The 22982-nt window shown below is 49.0% G+C and overlaps 1 protein-coding gene across 7 annotated transcripts in view; it reads right to left on the bottom strand.

Moving 5' to 3' along the window:
* Window positions 1–22982, bottom strand: part of LOC137341292 (protein HID1) — a 186191-nt gene that overhangs the window by 123730 nt on the left and 39479 nt on the right. For all 7 annotated transcript variants that reach the window (XM_068004403.1, XM_068004404.1, XM_068004407.1 and 4 more), the window contains exons 4-6: window positions 12946–13062; window positions 3875–3981; window positions 2331–2447 (exon numbers count right to left, since the gene is read on the bottom strand). In XM_068004403.1, coding sequence (XP_067860504.1) covers window positions 2331–2447; window positions 3875–3981; window positions 12946–13062 — 341 coding nt within the window. The remainder of the gene's footprint in view (window positions 1–2330; window positions 2448–3874; window positions 3982–12945; window positions 13063–22982) is intronic.

Here is a 22982-nt window from a genome sequence, read left to right as displayed (position 1 = left end):
CTGGGTGGGGATTGGGGTCAGAGAGTGACTGCACAGAGTACGGAGACTGGGTGGGGATTGGGGTCAGGCAGTGACTGCACAGAGTACGGAGACTGGGGGGAATGGGTCAGACAGTGACTGCACAGAGTACAGAGACTGGGTGGGGAATGGGTCAGAGAGTGACCGTACAGAGTATGGAGACTGGGTGGGGAATCGGGTCAGACAGTGACTGTACAGAGTACAGAGACTGGGTGAGGAATGGGTCAGACAGTGACTGCACAGAGTACAGAGACTGGGTAGGGAATGGGTCAGACAGTGACCGCACAGAGTAGGGAGACTGGGGGGGGAATGGGTCAGACAGTGACTGCACAGAGTACAGAGACTGGGGGGGGAATGGGTCAGACAGTGACTGCACAGAGTACGGAGACTGGGGGGGGGAATGGGTCAGACAGTGACTGCACAGAGTACGGAGACTGGGGGGAATGGGTCAGACAGTGACTGCACAGAGTACAGAGACTGGGTGGGGAATGGGTCAGACAGTGACCGCACACAGTACAGAGACTGGGTGGGGAATGGGTCAGACAGTGACTGCACAGAGTACAGAGACTGGGGGGGAATGTGTCAGACAGACAGTGACCGCACACAGTACGGAGACTGGGTGGGGATTGGGGTCAGACAGTGACAGTACAGAGTACAGAGAATGGGTGGGGATTGGGGTCAGACAGTGACAGTACAGAGTACAGAGAATGGGTGGGGATTGGGGTCAGAGAGTGACCGCACAGAGTACAGAGACTGGGTGGGGAATGGGTCAGAGAGTGACCGCACAGAGTACAGAGACTGGGTGGGGAATGGGTCAGAGAGTGACCGCACACAGTACGGAGACTGGGTGGGGATTGGGGTCAGAGAGTGACTGCACACAGTACGGAGACTGGGTGGGGAATGGGTCAGAGAGTGACCGCACACAGTACGGAGACTGGGTGGGGAATGGGTCAGAGAGTGACCGCACACAGTACGGAGACTGGGTGGGGATTGGGGTCAGAGAGTGACTGCACAGAGTACGGAGACTGGGTGGGGATTGGGGTCAGGCAGTGACTGCACAGAGTACGGAGACTGGGGGGAATGGGTCAGACAGTGACTGCACAGAGTACAGAGACTGGGTGGGGAATGGGTCAGACAGTGACTGCACAGAGTACGGAGACTGGGGGGAATGGGTCAGACAGTGACCGCACACAGTACAGAGACTGGGTGGGGAATGGGTCAGACAGTGACTGCACAGAGTACGAAGACTGGGGGGAATGGGTCAGACAGTGACCGCACACAGTACAGAGACTGGGTGGGGAATGGGTCAGTCAGTGGCTGCACAGAGTATGGAGACTGGGTGGGGAATGGGTCAGACAGTGACCGCAAAGAGTACGGAGTTTGGGTGGGGAATGGGTCAGACATTGACCGTAGGATAATCTAATTTAGCAGATTACTACTCCATTGGTGTCACCAAGCAAAACTAACTCACCATTAACCTCACCGATTCTTAGTTCGGGTTCTGTCAGAACCACTTGGCTCTAGAGCTCATCACAGCCTTGATCCACACATGGACACAAGTGCTGAATGTCAGAGGAGAGGATTAGAGTAACTACCCTTGATATCAAGGCAGCGTTCGACCGAGTGGGGCACCAAGATGCCCTGGTAAAACTGAGGTCAGTGGGGGTCAAGGAGAAAACTCTCCAGTGCCTGGAGTCAGACCTGACACAAAGGAAGGTGGTTGGGATTGTTGGAGGCCAATCATCTCAGCCCCAAGAGATCACTGCAAGTGTTCCTCATGGCAACGTCCTCGGCCCAACCATCTTTTACATTCACCCGAGGGGCCAGACGGGACCTCGGCTTAATGTCTCATTCAAAAGACGGCATCGCCGACAGTGCAGCACTCCCTCAGCACTGCACTGAAGTGTCAGTCTAGATTATGGGTTCAAGTCTCTGGAGTGGGACTTGACCCCACAACCTTCTCACTCAGAGGTGAGAGTGCGACTACTGAGACAAGGCTGGCACCTCAAATCATCCTCAAGGATTAAACCCTTGGTGATTACCGCTTGCTGATTTGGGTTTATTGCAGCAGGGGGTGGAAGTGGTCATTCAGCCCATCACACCCACTGCTTCCAAAACCACAAAGAATTAGAACAGTCCCAAGTACTCTGAAATTTGTTCCTCCATCACTTTGCAGCATCAGGATTGAACCAACGATAGAGGAGACTTCACAAAAGATGGGAGGAAAACTGTACCAAAAAACCCCACAGCACCCATGAATATCACATCATCCTCATAGAACTTTGTACCTCCTTTTTCTGCCAGGGACTCACCTGTTTTCTGTTGAGCAGAAGAACTGGACCCATGGGTTGAGGACATTCCCCTCGGAGGTGGGCACGAGGTACACGGCCTCGGAGAAACAGGTCAGCAGCAGCTTCAACAGCTCCATCCTGCGGGGAGGAGAGAAATGCTGGGTGAAGGAGGGAGAGATGACAAGGAAACACAGCTCACTCTTCACTCCTTCAGAATTCAACAGGGATTAAACTTCTGATCAGAGCAATTACCTAGAATTTACAGCACAGAAACAGGCCATTCGGCCCAACCGGTCGAGCCTCCTCCCACTCTAATTGCCTCTCCACCCCCCCCCCGTACCCCCCTATTCCCTTCTTCCTTGTGTCTCCATCAAGCCTCCCCTTAAAAGCATCAATACTATCTGCTTTAATCACTCCCTGTGACAGTGAGTTCCACAATCTCACCACTCTCTGTGTAAAGAAATTCCTCCTAAATTCTATATTTGATCTGTTATTGACTAACTTATATTTATGCCTCTTGTTCTGGACTCTCCCACAGGTGGAAACAGTTTCTCCACATTCACCGTATCAAACCCCTTCATCATTTTAAAGACCTCTATCAGGTCTCCTCTTTGTCTTCTCTTTTCCAGAGAAAAGAGCCCCAGCCTGTTCAATCTTTCCTGATAAGTTCCATCCTCTCAATTCTGGTAACATCCTTGTAAATCTTCTCTGCTCCTTCTCCAGTGCTTCAATATCTCTTTTGTAGTCAGGAGACAAGAACTACGATGACAGCGGGTGCTTGTTATTTTATGATCAATCTTTCAAACTGTAGTAAGTACTGGACATAATCCAGAGTTCAAATCCATTCAGGCCAGTTTGAGAATTTGAATTGAGTTTAAAAACAAAAGCTCAAAATAAAAATCTATGTAAGTAAAGTGACCATGAAGCTGTCGGATTGTCGTAAAAACCCAACTGGTTCATTAATGTTCCGTAGGGAGGGAAACCTGCCACCCAGGCTCACACGTGAAGAACGGTCAGGTGAGTGAGGGACCAGAGACGGTCAGCTCCGGTCACCCCCGGCTCCGGTCTCAGCTCCGGTCACCCCCGGCTCCGGTCTCAGCTCCGGTCACCCCCGGCTCCGGTCTCAGCTCCGGTCATCGCCGGCTCCAGTCACCGCCAGTTCTGGTCACCGCCAGCTCCAGTCACTGCCAGCTCCGGTCATTGCCGGCTTTGGTCACCGTTGGCTCCGGTCTCAGCTCCGGTCACCGCCAGCTCCGGTCACCGTTGGCTCCGGTCTCAGCTCCGGTCACCGCCAGCTCCGGTCACCGTCGGCTCCGGTCTCAGCTCCGGTCACCGCCAGCTCCGGTCACCGTTGGCTCCGGTCACCGTCGGCTCCGGTCTCAGCTCCGGTCACCACCAGCTCCGGTCACCGTTGGCTCCGGTCTCAGCTCCGGTCACCGTCGGCTCCGGTCACCGCCGGCACCGGTCTCAGCCTGCAGGCGATTCTGAGAAGGGGAGGAGGATGGGCCACAATCAAACCAAACCCACAACTCTGCCATCGAGCGGCACTTCAGCTGCGTCCTCACCTGTTCAGGTCGTGGATGTAGTTGTGCGGTGGAGAATGGGCAAAGCCTACCCCTGCCTCCCAGATGTATTCACAACTATCGATAGAGTGAAGATCCTCAGCAGTCTCCTGCAGAAGGTGAATAAGATCAGCAAAGCAGCAGTGAGAACTTACACAAGATCCACCACACTGCACCCTCCCTCCCATCCCCCTCCCTCCCATCCCCCTCCCTCCCATCACCATCCCCCCCTCCCATCATCATCTCCCCTTCCCTCTCACCCCCTCCTTCCAATCCCTCTCCCTCCCATCACCATCTCCCCTTCCGTCCCACCCCCTCCCTCCAATCCCCATCCCTCCCAGCCCCATCCCCCCCTCCCTCCCATCACCAGATCCCCTTCCCTCCCACCCTCCTCCCTCCAATCCCCAGCCCCATCCCACTCCCTTCCATCACCATCCCCCTCCCTCCCTCTCCCATCCCTCTCCCTCCCATCACCATCTCCCCTTCCTTCCCACCCCTCCTCCCTCCAATCCCCATCCCTCCCAGCCCCATCCCCCTCTCTCCCATCACCATCTCCCCTTCCCTCCCACCACAATCACCCTTCCTCCCATCACTACACCCCCTCCCACCCATCCCCATCCCTCCCATCCCTATCACCGTCCCTCCCATCCCCGTCCCTCCCATCACCATCACCCTCATTCCATCACCATCCCCCTCCCTCCCATTACCAACCCTCTCCCTCCATCACCATCCGCCTCCCTCCCATCCCTATCACCTTCCCTCCCATCCCCATCCCTCCCATCACCATCCCCTCCTTCCCATCCCCATCTCCCTCCCATAGGATGTAGTAACAGGGCACTTAGAAAATCAAAATATCATTGGGCAGAGTCAACATGGTTTTATGAAAAGGAAATTGTGTTTGACAAATTTATTTGAGATTTTTGAGGATGTAACTAGCAGGTAGATAAAGGGGAACCAGAGGATGTAGTGTATTTGGATTTTCAAAAGGCATTCGATAAGGTGCCACACAGGAGATTGTTACACAAGATAAGGGGTCATGGGATTGGGGGTAATATATTAGCATGCATAGAGGATTGGTTAACGGTCAGAAAATGGAGAGTAGGCATAAACGGGTCATTTTTGGTTTGGCAGGGTGTAACTAGTGGGGTGTCGTAAGGATCAGTGCTTGGGCCTCAGCTATTTACAATCTATATTAATGACTTGGATGAAGGGACCGAGTGTAATGTATCCAAGTTTGCTGACGATACAAAGCTAGTTTGGAAACCTAAGCTGTGAGGAGGACGCAAAGAGGCTGCAAAGGGATATCAACAGGTTAAGTGAGTGGGCAAGAAGGTGGCAGATGGAGTATAATGTGGGGAAATGTGAAATTATCCACTTTGGTAAGAAGAATAGAAAAGTAGAGTTTTTTTTTTATAGGGTGAGATTCTAAGAAATGTTGGTGTTCAGAGGGTCAGGCTCAGCTGTGATGCCCTCAGTGGGCATGTGGCCTGCTGCCATTGGCTGGGTTCACATATGAAGAATAGCCAGTTGGGTGATGTGATGGGAGGGGAGCTGGCACAAATGGTGGATGCGGTGAGGATGTTCCCAAGGATGGGTGAAACTAGAACTAGGGGGCATAATCTTAGAATAAGGGGCTGCTCTTTCAAAACTGAGATGAGGAAAAACTTCTTCACTCAGAGGGTGGTAGGTCTGTGGAATTTGCTGCCCCAGGAAGCTGCGGAAGCTACATCATTAAATAAATTTAAAACGGAAATAGACAGTTTCCTAGAAGTAAAGGGAATTAGGGGTTACGGGGAGCGGGCAGGAAATTGGACATGAATTTAGATTTGAGGTTAGGATCAGGTCAGCCATGATCTTATTGAATGGCGGAGCAGGCTCGAGGGGCCGATTGGCCTACTCCTGCTCCTATTTCTTATGTTCTTAAATAGATCCATTCACCAAGAGTCATTACTTTCAGGCGAGGAGGAGAGAGCATTGTGTCACAGTGCTGCAGTGAGTTGGCTCGCAACAGAGCACCAACAGATCGTGCCACAATGTGGCAGGGCACGGGATTACCACCACTCTCAATCTCAGCCCAACCAGTATGAGGAGGTGCTGGGTCATTGATGGGGGACATGGAGATTGCGGTCATGGATGGTTCTAGAAAGATACCTGCCTGCCATCTCGGCCACAGACAGTGCATGGCTCAGTGATAGGAGAACTCTGAGGGAAAATTATAAGGCGACACAGAATCCTGCAATTTTACTGCACAGAAGGAGGCCATTCGGCCCATCGCCCCTGTACCCTCTCTCTGAAAGAGCTATGCCTAAGTCCTAATCCCCTGCCCTTTCCCCATTCGGCCATCGCTCCTGTGTCCCCCTCTCTGAAAGAGCTCTCCCCTTAGTCCCAATCCCTTGTCCTTTCCCCATTCAGCCCATCACTCCCGTGCCCCCTCTCTCTGAAAGAGCTCTCCCCTTAGTCCCAATCCCTTGCCCTTTCCCCATTCAGCCCATCGGTCCTCTGCCCGCTCTCTGAAAGAGCTCTCCCCTTAGTCCCAATCCCTTGTCCTTTCCCCATTCGGCCCATCACTCCTGTGCCCCCTCGCTGAAAGAGCTCTCCCCTTAGTCCCAATGCCTTCCCTATCCCCAGACCCTTTTAAATCTTTCTTCTTTAAATCGAATTCCCTTTAAAAGCTATTATGGATTCTGCGTTCCCCGCTGTTTCCGGCTGGGTATTCCATGTCCTTACCTTCAGTGTTTAAAAAAATTCTCCAATCTTCCTCTTCATTCTTTTGGTGATGATCTTAATTGATGCCCTCCAATTACCAACTCACTAACCAGTGGAAATAGTGTTTCCCGATTCATCTTATCAAAACCCCTCGTAATCTTCAACATCTCAATCAGATCTCCTCTTAAACATTTTCTTCTAATGATGAGAGTTTCTCTCGTCTCCCCTTACAACTAAAGCCTCTCATCCTTAGGAACATCTTAGTGAATCTCTCCTGCACCCTCTCCATGGCCTTGACATCCTTCCTAAAGTGAGGCATCTAAAACTGGGCCTAATATTCTAACTGGGGCCTAACCAATGGTTTGTACAGGTTTAACACCACCTCTTTGCTTTTGTACTCATGGCCCTATTTATAAAAGCTAGGTTCCCATATGCTTTTTTTTTACAGCTTTATCACCTTGCTTTATCAACCCACTTTTAAAGATTTGTAAAACTTAAACCCCTCAGTCTCTCTGCTCCTCTACTCCTTTCCCATTTACTGCACATTTCCTCTCATTCCTCAGCTCCGAAATTTATCAGTATATGTTTCTCTGCATAAAATTTCACCTGACATCTATCTGCCCAATCGGCTAACCTGTATATTAACCTACCGATTGCACAAAGTCCTTTACACAGTTAACTATGCGCCCTGTTTTTCTGTGATCTGCAAATTTTGATATTGTACCTCCAATACCCATTGATGAACACTGAGAAGAGCAATGGTCCCAACACTGATCCCTGGGGGACACCACTGTTTACATCCCTTCAGGGTGAACACATCCACTAACTACTACTCTCCATTTCCTGCCCTTTAACCAGCTTCCTCTCCATGCTGCCACACACCCTTTAACACCATGAACATTGGTTTTATTAACAAGCCTCCTATGCAGCGCTTTATTAAGCGCCTTTTGGAAATATCGTCACTCAAGAAGCAAACCAGCTGCCCGATGGATCAGTTGGTAAAGTCAGTAATTAATCAGAGCCACCCAGACCAGTAGGTCCCAAGTTAAGTCCGTGCTTTACTTAAAGTAGATAAGTCACCTGGTCCGGATGGGATGCTTGCTGAGGGAAGTAAGGGTGGAAATTGCGGAGGTACTGGCCATAATCTTCCAAACATCCTTAGATACGGGGGTGGTGCCAGAGGACTGGAGAACTGCAAATGTTACACCCTTGTTCAAAAAAGGATGCAAGGATAAACCCAGCAACTACAGGCCAGTCAGTTTAACCTCGGTGGTGGGGAAACTTTTAAAACGATAATCCGGGACAGAATTAGCAGTCACTTGGGTGAGTGTGAATTGATTAGGGAAAGCCAGCACGGATTTCTTAAAGGCAAGTCGTGTTTAACTAACTTGAGAGAGTTTTTTGATGAGGTAACAGAGAGGGTCGATGAGGGCAATGCGGTTGATGTGGTGTATATGGACTTTCAAAAGGAGTTTGATAAAGTGCCGCATATTAAGCTTGCTATTAAGATTGAAGCCCATGGAATAAAAGGGGCAGTAGCAACATGGATACAGAATTGGCTAAGTATCAGGAAACAGAGACTGGTGATGAACAGTTGTTTTTTGGAGGTGTACAGTGGTGTTCCCCAGGGGTCGGTACTAGGACTACTGCTTTTCTTGATATATATTAATGACTTGGACTTAGGTGTACAGGACACAATTTAAAAGTTTGCAGATGACACAAAATGTGGAAATGTGGTGAACAGTGAGGAGGATAGTGATAGACTTCAAGGCAGGCTGGTGGAATGGGCGGACACGTGGCAGGTGAAATTTAACGCAGAAAAACGCGAGGTGATATATTTGGTAGGAAGAATGAGGAGAGGCAATATAAACTAGAGGGCACAATTCTAAAAGGGGTACAGGAACAGAGAGATCTGGGGGTATATTTGTTGAAGGTGGCAGGGCAGGTTGAGAAAGTGGTTAAAAAAGCATCCAGGATCCTGGGCTTTATAAATAGAGGCATAGAGTACAAAAGCAAGGAAGTCATGATGAACCTTTATAAAACACTGGTTCGGCCACAACTGGAGTATTGTGTCCCGTTCTGGGCACCGCACTTTAGGAAAGATGTGAAGGCCTTAGAGAGGGTGCAGAAGAGATTTATTAGAATGATTTCAGGGATGAGGGACTTTAGTTACGTGGATTGACTGGAGAAGCTGAAATTGTTCTCCTGGAACAGGTTGCGAGGAGATTTGAGAGAGGTATTCGAAATCACGAAGGGTCTAGACAGAGTAGATAGAGAGAAACTGTTCCCATTGGTGGAAGTGTCAAGAACCAGAGGACGTAGATTTAAGGTGATTGGCAAAAGAACCAAAGGTGAGATGAGGAAAAACTTTTTTACACAATGAGTGGTTAGTGTCTGGAATGCACTGCCCGAGGGGGTGGTGGAGGCAGATTCGATCATGGCCTTCAAAAGGGAACTGGGTAAGTACTTGAGAGGAAAAAAATTCCAGGGCTCCGGGGATAGGGCAGGGGAGTAGGACTAGCTGGATTGCTCTTGCATAGAGCCGGCATGGACTCGATGGGCCGAATGACCTGTGCCCACCAGTACTGTACCCCAGTGTTATACAGTGACAGACCTGTACCCACCAGTACTGTACCCCAGTGTTATACAGTGACAGACCTGTACCCACCAGTACTGTACCCCAGTGTTATACAGTGACAGACCTGTACCCACCAGTACTGTACCCCAGTGTTATACAGTGACAGACCTGTACCCACCAGTACTGTACCCCAGTGTTATACAGTGACAGACCTGTACCCACCAGTACTGTACCCCAGTATTATACAGTGACAGACCTGTACCCACCAGTACTGTACCCCAGTGTTATAGTGACAGACCTGTACCCACCAGTACTGTACCCCAGTATTATAGTGACAGACCTGTACCCACCAGTACTGTACCCCAGTGTTTATATAGTGACAGACCTCCCTATTTCCCTCCCTATTGGCTGAGGCCAATTATGACCCTCTTATTGTTGTCAAGATCCGTTAACTCAGCACGGACCAGGGATCAAACCTGGATCATTGTGGTCCTCGTCGCTTTACTGTTCCACCGGACGGTACACTGACCAGCTGGGCGACTGGGGAGATCGTGGTCGAAAAGTTCACACGGCACAAGTTACGTTAGCGATGCTGTTCATGTGCCGTGTGAACTTCTCTACCACAGTAAGTGGAGCAGAAAACGCAGAGAGATGTTTTGGGTAACATGCAAATGAGCATGAAGTGCAGGCAATTGAGATGCAAAGTATCGTTTAATGTAAAGAAACAGTGCCTGACAGATATGCAAAGCATTTCCTGCTGCTCCATCCTCAGTGTCTTTCGAGTGCAGCCCTGGATATCTCTAAACTACGACTGAATATCCTGTTCATTGCAGCGTGTGTGGGTCTCTAAAACCTGCACGTTTTTCAAAGCCAGCACACCTGCATCTGCTCAAAGCTCATGTTCAGGCCTATACAGTTGGGGTGCAGACTTCACTTGATTTTGGACTGAAGGTAGCGTCACCAACTCTGGTTGGACGTCTTCCGGGGGCTTCGTCACACGATCTCCCACCTCCAACCACTCCGCCCCCTGCTTCCCTCCCCCCCCCTCGCATTGGTCGCCTGACATATCCATCCTCACAATGTCCTCTTCGTTAACCGATTGGATGATTCTTGACTGTCAGTCAAACAGCCTTTTTTTCTCATCTTTAATATTTTTATAACTAATAAATAAAAGTGTTCAAAGGAAATGAATTAGTGCCCCTATGATTTTTCTCCTGGGTTTGTTCCCGCAGCAGTTTCCTGGAGATTAATTTTTAATTCCTCAAGACTCCAGGACAATCCTGAGAGCTAACCTAACCCAAAATAAAATGGCTTCCAGTGTCAGCGACATTTCCATTTGCAGCAACTGGCATTTCTGTGGTGTTCGTAGAATCATACAATCATACAGCACAGGAGGAGGCCATTTGGCCCATCGTCCCTGTGCCAGCTCCTTCAAAGAGCTATCCAATTTGTCCCATTCCTCTGCTCTTTCCCCATAGCCCTGCATTTATCCAATTCTCTTTTGAAAGTTATCATTGAATCTGCTTTCACCACCTTTTCAGGCAGCGCATTCCAGATCATAACCACTCGCTGCATAAAAAAATTTCTCCTCATCTCGCATCTGGTTCTTTTGCCAATTACCTTAAATCTGTGTCCTCTGGTTACCGACCCTCCTGCCACTGGAAACTCCTTATTTACTCTATCAAAACCCTTCATGATTTTGAACACCTCTATTGAATCTCCCCATAACCTTCTCTGCTCTAAGGAGAACAATCTCAGCTTCTTCAGTCTCTCCACATCCCTAGTACCATTCTAGTAAATCTCTTCTGCACCCTCTCTAAGGCCTTCACATCTTTCCTAAAGTGTGGTGCCCAGAATTGGACACAATACTCCAGCTGAGGCCTAACCAGTGTTTTATAAAGGTTTAGCATAACTTCCTTGCTTTTGTCCTCCATGCCTCTATTAATAAAGCCCAGGATCCCAGATGCTTTTTTAACAGCCTTCTCAACTTGTCCTGCCACCTTCAGAGATTTGTGTACGTACACCCCCAGGTCTCTCTGTTCCCCCGTTAAAATTGTACCATTTAGTTTATATTGCCTCTCCTCATTCTTTCTACCAAAATGCATCACTTCACACTTCTGTGCCTTCTGCCACCCTTATGTTGCAGGGCTGGCTGTAGAAACAGTAGCGTTCAATAAATCCCTAACCCTGGGGTCACTGGACAGTGTTCAGAATCAGGGAACCCTCCCTAACCCTGGGGCCAGTGGATAGGGATCTGGAGCAGGAACCCTCCCTAACCCACGGGTCACTGGATAGGGATCTGTCCTAATATCTCCAGTGTCAAGTTTTGTTTGATTACGCTCCTGTGAAGCGCCTTGGGACATCTTACTACGTTAAAGGTGCTCTATAAATACAAGTTGTTGTTGTTCTCTTCCCCGTCAGGCAACACACCCCAGTGTTTGTGGTGGAACTGGATGCCAAAAGCTGCCTGTCTTCTCAGTATCACTGACGAGTCCCTGAAGGAAGTTTGTGTGGATGGCTTGGCTGGTGATGAGGTGACTCAGTCTCTCACACACAACCCACTTCTCTGCTCCTCCAATTGACTGAATCCCCTCCCCAACATTGGGGAGCATGAACATGTTACACTCAAAGCTGGGGAGTGGGTGTACGTTAAGACACTGCCACAATTATGTCCTCTGATTTCTAATCTAGGTTGCTTTCTGAGACGAAATGTGCGGGTTAACTCTCAGATTCAGGAGATCCTCTGCTGTGTTCAAATAATTGAGCTACTGTGCAAATTTTTTGTTCAGCAAGTGTCCCATTTGGCAGTGTTGTCAGCAGCATTTCAGCAAAATGGTGCGTGTGTGAAATCTGGGCACTGTGTCCGCTCTGGAGGATCCAGCAGTACAGTTATAGGCCCTAACCTCCCAAACATGGGTTGTATCTGTGGAGAGCAATTTGAGCTGTAACCACTAGTGTCCCGTACTGCTGGGTACATGTCTACACTCCTTACCACTGGGGTACCGAATTGGTGGGTACAGATGTGTCACTGTATAACATTGGAGTACAGTACAGGTGTACGATACTGGTGGGTACAGGTCTGTTACTGTGTAACACTGGCGTGCAGTACTGATGGGTGCAGGTCTGTCACTGGTCTCCCTGCCCTGAAAGTGTTTGATGGGACAATGTAGAGGGAGCTTTACTCTGTATCTAACCCGTGCTGTACCTGCCCTGGGAGTGTTTGATGGGACATTGTAGAAGGAGCTTTACTCTGTATCTAACCCGTGCTGTTCCTGCCCTGGGACTGTTTGATGGGACAGTGTAGAGGGAGCTTTACTCTGTATCTAACCCATGCTGTACCTGCCCTGGGAGTGTTTGATGGGACAGTGTAGAGGGAGCTTTACTCTGTATCTAACCCGTGCTGTTCCTGCCCTGGGAGTGTTTGATGGGACAGTGTAGAGGGAGCTTTACTCTGTATCTAACCCGTGCTGTACCTGCCCCGGGAGTGTTTGATGGGACAGTCTAGAGGGAGCTTTACTCTGTATCTAACCCGTGCTGTTCCTGCCCTGGGAGTGTTTGATGGGACAGTCTAGAGGGAGCTTTACTCTGTATCTAACCTGTGCTGTTCCTGCCCTGGGAGTGTTTGATGGGACATTGTAGAGGGAGCTTTACTCTGTATCTAACCCGTGCTGTATCTGCCCTGGGAGTTTGATACTGGAGGTTTTCCATCCCCCAGTACTAACATCCCACGTTGATGAGCACAAAATGACCCCAAGCATAAAGCAGCAGGAAGCTGCTGGGACAGACATACCGGTCCAGTCTTCCTGTGACTCTGGACGGTGAACTCAGGACAGAAGAGCAGGTCTGCGATGGCCAGTAACAGGGACTCCGCGAGAGGCCGGGCATTCTCATCATCTGCTTCATCAGCCTGAACACACAAAGAGAGGAGAGAAACATCCATTACAGACTGCACACAAACCCTTCGACATTCAGATCAGGGGGTGGGGGGGCTGAGTGAGGTAAACAGCCCCAGAAATTCCCAAAAAATACACTGACAAATGAAAAGTAACCGGGAAAAACTGTCAGCCTGGTCGATGACAACTGGGCCTGATTGGCTGCCACGTTTAACAGTGACTGCACTTCAAAAAGCACTTCATTGGCTGTAAAGCGCTTCGGGACTTCCTGAGGTCGTGAAAGGCGCTATTTAAATGCAGGTTCTCACTTTTTCTTCTTCCTGACAATACAGGCCAGAAGTTCTCTGGTCCGACTAAATGTTGGTGCCGAGTTAGCTCATCTCAACCGAGGCACAAGTTGCGATGGTACAAATGGCCTCAGTGCCGCTGGGCTGTGCAGGGGTTGAACTTCTGATCACTGTCCAGCGATTCCTGCTCCAGGGGCCATGTATGGCTGTGAGATCCCCACTGTTGTAAACCTGCCAAAACTCTCTATCTGGGTTCCTGCCCTTCATATATTGGTCTCTTATAATGGGCAATGTTTCACTGCAGCTCAAAAGTACTTTATTGGATGTAAAGCGCTAAGGGACGAGATGAGGACATGAAAGCAGCTGTACAAATGCAGAAAGCAACTAACTCCCCACAGGTGGATCAAGCATATCATCAGGAGGCACCAACTGTGGCCCAACTGGCTCCAGTAAATGCTCTGCTCCAGCAGCAGCCTGTTCCCTCGGTGATGCCATGATGCTCACATCCCCACAGTATGCCTCGAGACGGTTTGGATGCCATGATGATGCACACTGCTGGAGCCAGGATGCTCACTTGGCACTCACGGCACGGATCGAAGGGGCACAGTCAAACTTGCACACCTTGCCTATCAGGAGCTACTCAGCAGCCAGTTCACACGGAGACCAGCTGCGCAAAGCAGCGATTAAAGGTGGAAGATCAGTGCCCTTGGGTTGTTCCTCCCAAGATCTGGGCTGTAATCTACAAGGAGCCGGGGGGCAAATGACCAACTTGGAGCTATTTTGTGGAAGCAGAAATGGTCAACTTGCATCTGAAATTGAAAACATCGGTCCGTGTTTTGGGGGAGACCCCCGGTCAGAGTCTCGCTGCGTTTTGGGGGAGGCCCTCGGTCTGAGTCTCGCTGCGTTTTGGGGGAGGCCCTCGGTCTGAGTCTCGCTGCGTTTTGGGGGAGACCCTCGGTCTGAGTCTCGCTGAGTTTTGGGGGAGACCCTCGGTCTGAGTCTCGCTGAGTTTTGGGGGAGACCCCCGGTCTGAGTCTCGCTGCGTTTTGGGGGAGACCCTCGGTCTGAGTCTCGCTGAGTTTTGGGGGAGACCCTCGGTCTGAGTCTCGCTGAGTTTTGGGGGAGACCCTCGGTCTGAGTCTCGCTGTGTTTTGGGGGAGACCCTCGGTCTGAGTCTCGCTGTGTTTTGGGGGAGACCCCCGGTCAGAGTCTCGCTGAGTTTTGGGGGAGGCCCTCGGTCTGAGTCTCGCTGTGTTTTGGGGAAGACCCTCGGTCTGAGTCTCGCTGTGTTTTGGGGGAGACCCTCGGTCTGAGTCTCGCTGTGTTTTGGGGGAGGCCCCCGGTCTGAGTCTCGCTGTGTTTTGGGGGTGATCCTCGGTCTGAGTCTCGCTGTGTTTTGGGGAAGACCCTCGGTCTGAGTCTCGCTGTGTTTTGGGGGAGACCCCCAGTCAGAGTCTCGCTGTGTTTTGGGGGTGATCCTCGGTCTGAGTCTCACTGCGTTTTGGGGGAGACCCTCGGTCTGAGTCTCGCTGTGTTTTGGGGGAGACCCTCGGTCTGAGTCTCGCTGTGTTTTGGGGGTGATCCTCGGTCTGAGTCTCGCTGCGTTTTGGGGGAGGCCCTCGGTCTGAATCTCGCTGTGTACTGGGGGCGTGGGGGGGGAGGGGGGCGGTGGAAGAACATCGGACAACTGGCAATGGGCAATAAATGTTGGCCTTGCCACCAACGCCCATATTCTGAGATTGAATTAAAAAATTGTGCTAGGTTGGCAGCCTGTAAGGGCAAAGGTGAAAGGCTTCATCCTTTTATTCAGGCATTTCTGAATTTTTCCTTTGCCTGAATTAACTGTGTAGCAGAGAAGCTGCCCCCTGCCCTTTTATTGCAATCCTGTTTAATTAGTGGGGGATCACACGATTCCACGATTCTCTCGCCGTTTGCCACAGGAAGTGAAGCAGTGACTGTGCAATCACCGTCAGAGCACTCATCTGAGACACGCACCGGTCTCCCCGTCCTGCAGCTCAGGTTCAGAGCCCTCAGTCTCCACCATCTTCAAACAGAGGAAGACGCTGCAATCATTCCGGCGAGCTGGTCTTAACTTCCGACCGACATAACTATAAATAGATTTGCAATCAAACCCTCAGACTACCCAAACTGCAGAAACTGATCCAATGGGGTTTATTGATTCTTTTGAGAAGTATCTTTCTTGAAAACATCTGGAAAAAATCCTCCTTTTTAATCTCGGTATGAATCGTAGGCCAGCGACACAACAATGTAAGAGGTTAGGCGCACTCCAGCTGCGTCCTCAAACCATGCAGGATGTGTGGTTCTTGTAGGTTGGGTTTTTTCTGGTTAATGAACAACTCCAAATGGCTTTGTGCCCACATACAATTGTGAGCTATAAAACATGCTATCTGCTGGGAAAACATTATTTCGTTATAACTGATAAGTCTTATTATCTGCGGTGTTAACTGCCAGAAGCTCTGCGTAACAGGTAGCGAGACTGTGTCAGGAGTAGAGTTTGTGCGTGTGTGTGCGTGTGCGTGTGCGTGTGTTGTGTACTGTTCTCTAATACCCCTTTCATATGATGCAATTCAGTAACCGAGTCAGTTCTCATTCGAGGCAGATTCGACAACAGGTAAACTGCACGGGTGCAAATGCTCTGGTCGCTAGTGAGTTTCACGCCACTATGCACACGTGGATCTCGTGCATAGTGTCAGTGCAAAGTTACTTCTGAGAGTCTGGCAGTCTTGACTACATTCGACAGCCCAGTGTTGTGGAGGGTACAACCTCGGCCATCACACAGATGTTAAGTGCAAATAAAAGTGCAAAGGTTAAACACCTGCCAGGCACTACAGGGGGGTTTTGGTGCCTCCAATGGCACTGGGAGCAAGTTATTCTCAGGGTATAAAAGTGCGAGAGGGGCACTGAAACTTTCCCTGCGGTAAGGGTGCATTGCTTGCGTTTCAACAACAATAACTTTTATTTATATAGTGTCTTTAACGTAGTAAAACGCCCCAAGGCGCTTCACAGCAGTGCTAATCAGACAAAATTTGATGCCGAGCCACGTAAGGAGATATTAGGACAGGCGACCAAAAGCTTGGTCAAAGAGGTAGGTTTTAAGGAGTATCTAAAAGGAGGAGAGGCGGAAAGATTTAGGGAACGAATTCTGGAGCTCAATTTCAGGTTAATTGTATTTGTGCCTTATTTACTGAATTTCACTCATAGCTTCTGAAATACTTTAAGTCTAACTAATTCTGCTCCTGAATTGGCTTAGAGTCAATGAGACACCCACTGTGGGAAGTAGGCCTCATCTTGGGACAGTCAGGCACACACAGGATGCAGGCCTCTAAAATCCCTGGCTGCAGAGGTTTAAGACGAAAACTTCCATTTTTGAGTCCTTTCTTACACCAGATTTTTCAGCTTCACACATTTTGGCGGTGAGTCCCACACCTTCGAGAGTATCTTCAGTGGAGCTGAAGGTATGTTCTCAGTAACATGCCCAGAGTGTCAGTCCGGTGCTCAGATCAGGCACCGCTACGCTGCAAATTAACTTTTATAACATTCTTAAAACATTCAGTCAAGCCCTCTTTGTTTAAATGCAGCAGGGATTAACGCACACACACACAAGGAGGGGCATTCCTACACTGTGGCTGAGTTAAGGTTAAGAGAATCAATAGGCAAATAAGGAGTGAGTTTGCATATGGAGGCTGAACTCCATGCAAAGAACAAGGGGAATGTCTCCACATGGCTCAACTGGCAAAGGAAGCCTGGAAACAAACCAGAGAGACCCCAGTGTCCTGGTCAAAGTTTACCCCTCAACCAACACCTAATAAAAGAGATTATCTAGTCATTTATCTCATTGCTGTTTGTGGGAGCTTGCTGTGCGCAATTTGGCTTCCTCGTTTCCTACATTGCTACAGTGACTACACTTCAAAAGTACTTCATTGGCTGTAAAGATCTTTGAGATGTCCTGAGGTCATGAGAGGCGCTAAATAAATACAAGTCTTTCTTTCTTTAAATGAGCCACAAACATTGGGCACACCCACCCGAATTTCTGATTTGCACTCGACTAGTGAAGCTCTCTAGCAGAGGGGCCAAGTCGGAAACCGAACCCCGTTATCATTCTCGTTGCATTTTTGACGGGACAAATCTGGCTTCTTTCAATTCTTCAAAGACAGTTTGTGTGACTTTTAATCTGATGAGCAGCTACCAGTGAATAAGAAATATAAGCACTAATATCAATGAGCTGCTGGGGCTTCATGGGCTGGATGTGCCTTAAGTGGCCATTGTGGGAGCCTCGACAAAGAATGCCAGTGGGCTATTTGACCACTAGGGGATTCACAGCACAGCCCAATCTTTTCCTCAACTGACACTTTCAACTGGGATCACTGGACAGTAATCAGAAGCAAGAACAATGGCTCAGTCAGACACTACAAATAGACTCAACTAACTCAGCAGAGAATAGTATTATTGTGAAACCTATAAATTCAGGACACCTAAGCGGCTTGCATCAGGTGTCCTTTATTTGCAGGCGTCCTTATTTTCAAAATTGTCATTGAATGTTTAGTAAACCGGATGAGCCAAATATCCCGGGATTGGCTGTATCTCCTGCAGAGTTCCTTCTTTTTTTCAACCTCACCTGGGATCGTGCCTAATTCTGGAGCCCTGCCAGCAGAATGTGATGTTAGTTCATTTTCTGTTCATTGGCATCCCGGGGTCCTTTTCTATTCAGGGAGGGATGTCCTGATCCTGGGATCTGCTATGTTGGCTGTCCCGCGGAGATCCCAGCCAAATTGGGGGAACCCCCTCCCTCCTTCTGCTGCACTGCTAACGTTTGTTGCACTGTGGGGCAGGTAGGGAGCGGTTAGCAGCTCATCAGTACCTGACCTTCTGATGGAGTGAGAGATGATGTTGCCCGGTGCTTTTGTTGAATGGGAAGTTCTTTACCCAGCATCCATAGTGGCAGAGAAACCGCCCTGTCCCTGGGATCGAGCCATGCCAGCATTTAATCCCAGAGAGACCGCCCTGACCCTGGGATCGAGCCGTGCCAACATTTAATCCCAGAGAGACCGCCCTGTCCCTGGGATCGAGCCGTGCCAACATTTAATCCCAGAGAGACCGCCCTGTCCCTGGGATCGAGCCATGCCAGCATTTAATCCCAGAGAGACCGCCCTGTCCCTGGGATCGAGCCATGCCAGCATTTAATCCCAGAGAAACCGCCCTGTCCCTGGGATCGAGCCGTGCCAACATTTAATCCCAGAGAAACCGCCCTGTCCCTGGGATCGAGCCGTGCCAACATTTAATCCCAGAGAGACCGCCCTGTCCCTGGGATCGAGCCATGCCAGCATTTAATCCCAGAGAGACCGCCCTGTCCCTGGGAAAGAGCCGTGCCAGCATTTAATCCCAGAGAGACCGCCCTGTCCCTGGGATAGAACCGTGCCAGCATTCAATCCCAGAGAGACCGCCCTGTCCCTGGGATAGAGCCATGCCAGCATTTAATCCCAGAGAGACCGCCCTGTCCCTGGGAAAGAGCCGTGCCAGCATTTAATCCCAGAGAGACCGCCCTGTCCCTGGGATAGAACCGTGCCAGCATTTAATCCCAGAGAGACCGCCCTGTCCCTGGGATCGAGCCGTGCCAGCATTTAATCCCAGAGAGACCGCCCTGTCCCTGGGATCGAGCCATGCCAGCATTTAATCCCAGAGAGACCGCCCTGTCCCTGGGAAAGAGCTATGCCAGCATTCAATCCCAGAGAGACCGCCCTATCCCTGGGATCGAGCCGTGCCAGCATTCAATCCCAGAGAGACCGTTCTGTCCCTGGGATAGAGCCGTGCCAGCATTCAATCCCAGAGAGACCGCCCTGTCCCTGGGATAGAACCGTGCCAGCATTCAATCCCAGAGAGACCGCTCTGTCCCTGGGATAGAACCGTGCCAGCATTTAATCCCAGAGAGACCGCTCTGTCCCTGGGATAGAACCGTGCCAGCATTCAATCCCAGAGAGACCGCTCTGTCCCTGGGATCGAGCTATGCCAGCATTCAATCCCAGAGTGACCGCCCTGTCCCTGGGATAGAGCCGTGCCAGCATTTAATCCCAGAGTGACCGCCCTGTCCCTGGGATAGAGCCGTGCCAGCATTCAATCCCAGAGACAGAGCAGTTTCTCTGTCACTAAGGATGCTGGGTAAAGAGCTCCCCATTCTACAAAAACCATTTCTTTCACAAAACCCACTGCTGCCTCGCGCTGACCTGCATGTCCCGTGTTTTAAGTTGTAAATGGACTTGTATTGATAGCTGTCCGTAGTTCAAGGTGCAGCTTAGATCTGTTACAATGTAAGTTATTACGGACTGTCAATTAACTGTCTGGTTTTTTTGGTGTCCGTTTTTGGGGGTATCCGTTTTTACAGGTTTCACTGTACATAGAATTTACAGCACAGAAACAGGCCATTTGGCCCAACTGGTCTATGCCGGTGTTTATGCTCCACACGAGCCTCCTCCCTCCCTACTTCATCTCAGCTTATCACCAAATCCTTCAGTTCCTTTCTCCCGCGTGTGTTTATCGAGCTTCCCCTTAAATGCATCTATACTCTTCGCCTCAACTACTCCACGTGGTAGCGAGTTCCACATTCTAACCACTCTCTGGGTAAAGAAGTTTCTCCTGAATTACTTATATGATTTATTAGTGACTATCTTATATTTGTGACCACTAGTTTTGGTCTCCCCCACAAGTAGAAACTCCAAGTCTACCCTATCGAACCCCTTCATAATTTTAATGACCTCTATCAGGTCACCTCTCAGTCTTCTCTCTTCTAGAGAAAACAGCCCCAGCCTGTTCAGTCTTTCCTGATAGTTATACCAGCCCAGTTCTGGTATCATCCTTGTAAATCTTTTTTACAACTTCTCCAGTGCCTCTATATCCTTTTAGTAATATGCAGACCAGAACTGTGCTCGGTACTCCAAATGTGGACTAACCAATGTTCTACACAAGTTTAACTTAACTTTTCTGCTTTTGAATTCTATTCCTCTAGAAATGAATCCGTGCTTTGTTTGCATTTTTTATGGCTTTGTTAACCTGAATGAACGGAATCTGGGGCCTTCCTTGTCTGTGGGACTCAGTGCTGCACCAGGCAACGCCTTCACCCACGAGGCCACGAGGAGCCACAGTACAAGTCTTAAGCAACACTACTTTTTCCAGTCAGCCTGATAAATCTTGTCTGATCACATTCTGTTTCCCGAATGTGAGCTGTGCCTCCAGGTTAGGTGCGGTCGGCGCCCTGGCTGCAGGGATGTGGCAAGCAGGCTAAAATTTATTTTAAAATTGATTGATACAATTTGCATTACCACTTCCAAATGCCTCTCTCTGCATGGCTGTGTCTCAATATTTTCGGAGAAGTTATTACAGCCATGGAAAACAAAAATATCTTCTTGAGTTTAGACGGTTATGGGGTGATTTGATTGAGGTGTTTAAAATGTTAAAACCATTCGATATGATAAACGCAGAGAAAGTCTGGTGGGGGAATCAAGAACAAAGGGGGTGCAATCTTAAAATTAGAACTAGGCCATTCAGGAGTGAAATCAGGAAGCATATTTTCACAAAGTGTAGTGGATATCTCCCTCCAAAAGGCTATGGGTGCTGGGGGTCAATTGGAGCTTTCATGGCTGAGATCGATAGATTTTTGTTAGGTAAGGGTAGCAAGGGATATGGAGCAAAGGTGGGGAAATGGAGTCGAGGTACAGATCAGCCATGATCTAATTGGAATGGCAGAACAGGCTCAAGGGGCTGAATGGCCCATTCCTGTTTGTACGTTCCTGTCTGAAAACAACGTTTAGCTAACGGTGTATGATGCTCACCGCTTCATTGGTGCGGTATACGATCACATGAGAAGAGCAATGTTCTAAATTCATTCGGTTTATGAGAGATTACATTCTGTTATCTTAGATACTGGTGAGTTAATTATACCCAACACACAACCAGCCACAGTCCCAGGTGACCTGTCACTAAGGAAGAGGTGAAGCGTCCTGTGTCAGTGTTGTGGCAATCAGTGTAATAAAAGCTCTGTGGGTGACGGAGTCCTGGGGGAACCAAGGCAATCATGCCCCGTCTCTTTCTGGGCTCAAGAGGTCCCACAAACAAGAGCCCATCCGAGCTCATGCGGCCCCCATGATCTACCTATGCAGCAAATGCAGATGTGGACGCGAGGCTAGAAATTGCTGCTGTGATATTAGCGGTCGACAAAGAAACACCTTTACATAGATTACATAGAATGTACAGCACATAAACAAGCCATTCGGCCCAACAGGTCTATGCTGGTGTTCATGCTCCACACGAGCCTCCTCCCTCCCTACTTTATCGAACTCCATCAACATATCCTTCTATTCCTTTCTCCCCCCAGTGTTTATCTAGCTTCCGCTTAAATACATCTATACTAGTTGCCTCAACTACTCCTTATGGCAGCGAGTTCCACATTCTACCCACTCTCTAGGTAAAGAAGTTTCTCCTGAATTACCTAATAGTGGCTATCTTATATTTATGGCCCCTTGTTCTGGAAACATCTTCTCTACGTCTACCCTATCAAACCTTTCACAATCTTGAAGACCTCTATCACGCCACTTCTCTTTTCTAAAGAAAAGAGCCCCAGCCTGTTCAATCTATCCTGATAGGTTAAGATCTGGTATTATCCTTGTGAATCTTTTTTGCACCTTCTCCAATGCCTCTATATCCTTTTATAAATATGGAGACCAGAACTGTTCACAGTACTCCAAGTGTGGTCTAATCATAACATAACTTCCCTGCTTTTCAATGCTATCCCTCCAGAAATGAGCCCCAATGCTTCGTTTGCTATTTTTAAAATGGCCTTATTAATCTGCATTGCTATTTTTAGTGATTTGTGTATCTGCACCCCCAGATCCCTCTGCTCCTCTACCCCATTTAAACTCTTATTTTCCAAGGAGTATGTGGCCTCCTTATTCTTCCTACCAAAATGTACCACCTCATCCTTATCTATAATTAAAATTCATTTACCAATTACACCCCCATTTTGCAAGTTTATTAATGTCTTCCTATATTTTGTCGCAGTCCTCCGCGGTATTAACTATACAGCACCTTTCACGTCCTCAGGAGATCGCAAAGCACTTCACAGCCGATGAAGTACTTATTGAAGTTCGGTGACTGTTATTATGTAGGCAAGTGTGGCAGCCAATCTGTGCGCAGCAAGATCCCACAAACAGCAATGAGGAAGGAGGAAGCCTCCGAAAGCTTGTGAATTTAAAATAAAATTGCTGGACTATAACTTAGTGTTGTAAAATTGTTTACAATTGTCAACCCCAGTCCATCACCGGCATCTCCACATCACTTCTTTGAATAGCTCAGTGGGATCTTTTACGTTCATTGGAAAGGCAGACCTCTGACTGCAGCGCTCCATTAGTACTGTGTAAAAGTCTCGGCCTAAATTATGCGCTCCAATCTGTGGTAGGGTTTGAACCCATGACCCTCTGACTCAAAGGTGAAAGTGAGCGAAACTAACACACTCAGATAACATTCCTATCTCTGCTATTTCAATGGAGGTGTTAACCTGTTTAAAATAAATGGGGAGGTGCTTTCACTAAAACAAAACAACATCTTACAAATGTGTTAAGCTTTTGTCTGCTAATGGCGCA

The sequence above is a fragment of the Heptranchias perlo genome, chromosome 23, assembly GCF_035084215.1.
Source record: "Heptranchias perlo isolate sHepPer1 chromosome 23, sHepPer1.hap1, whole genome shotgun sequence".
Lineage (NCBI taxonomy): Eukaryota > Metazoa > Chordata > Chondrichthyes > Hexanchiformes > Hexanchidae > Heptranchias > Heptranchias perlo.
Note: the sequence above shows the minus strand (reverse complement) of the source record. Positions and strands in the feature narration are given on the sequence as shown.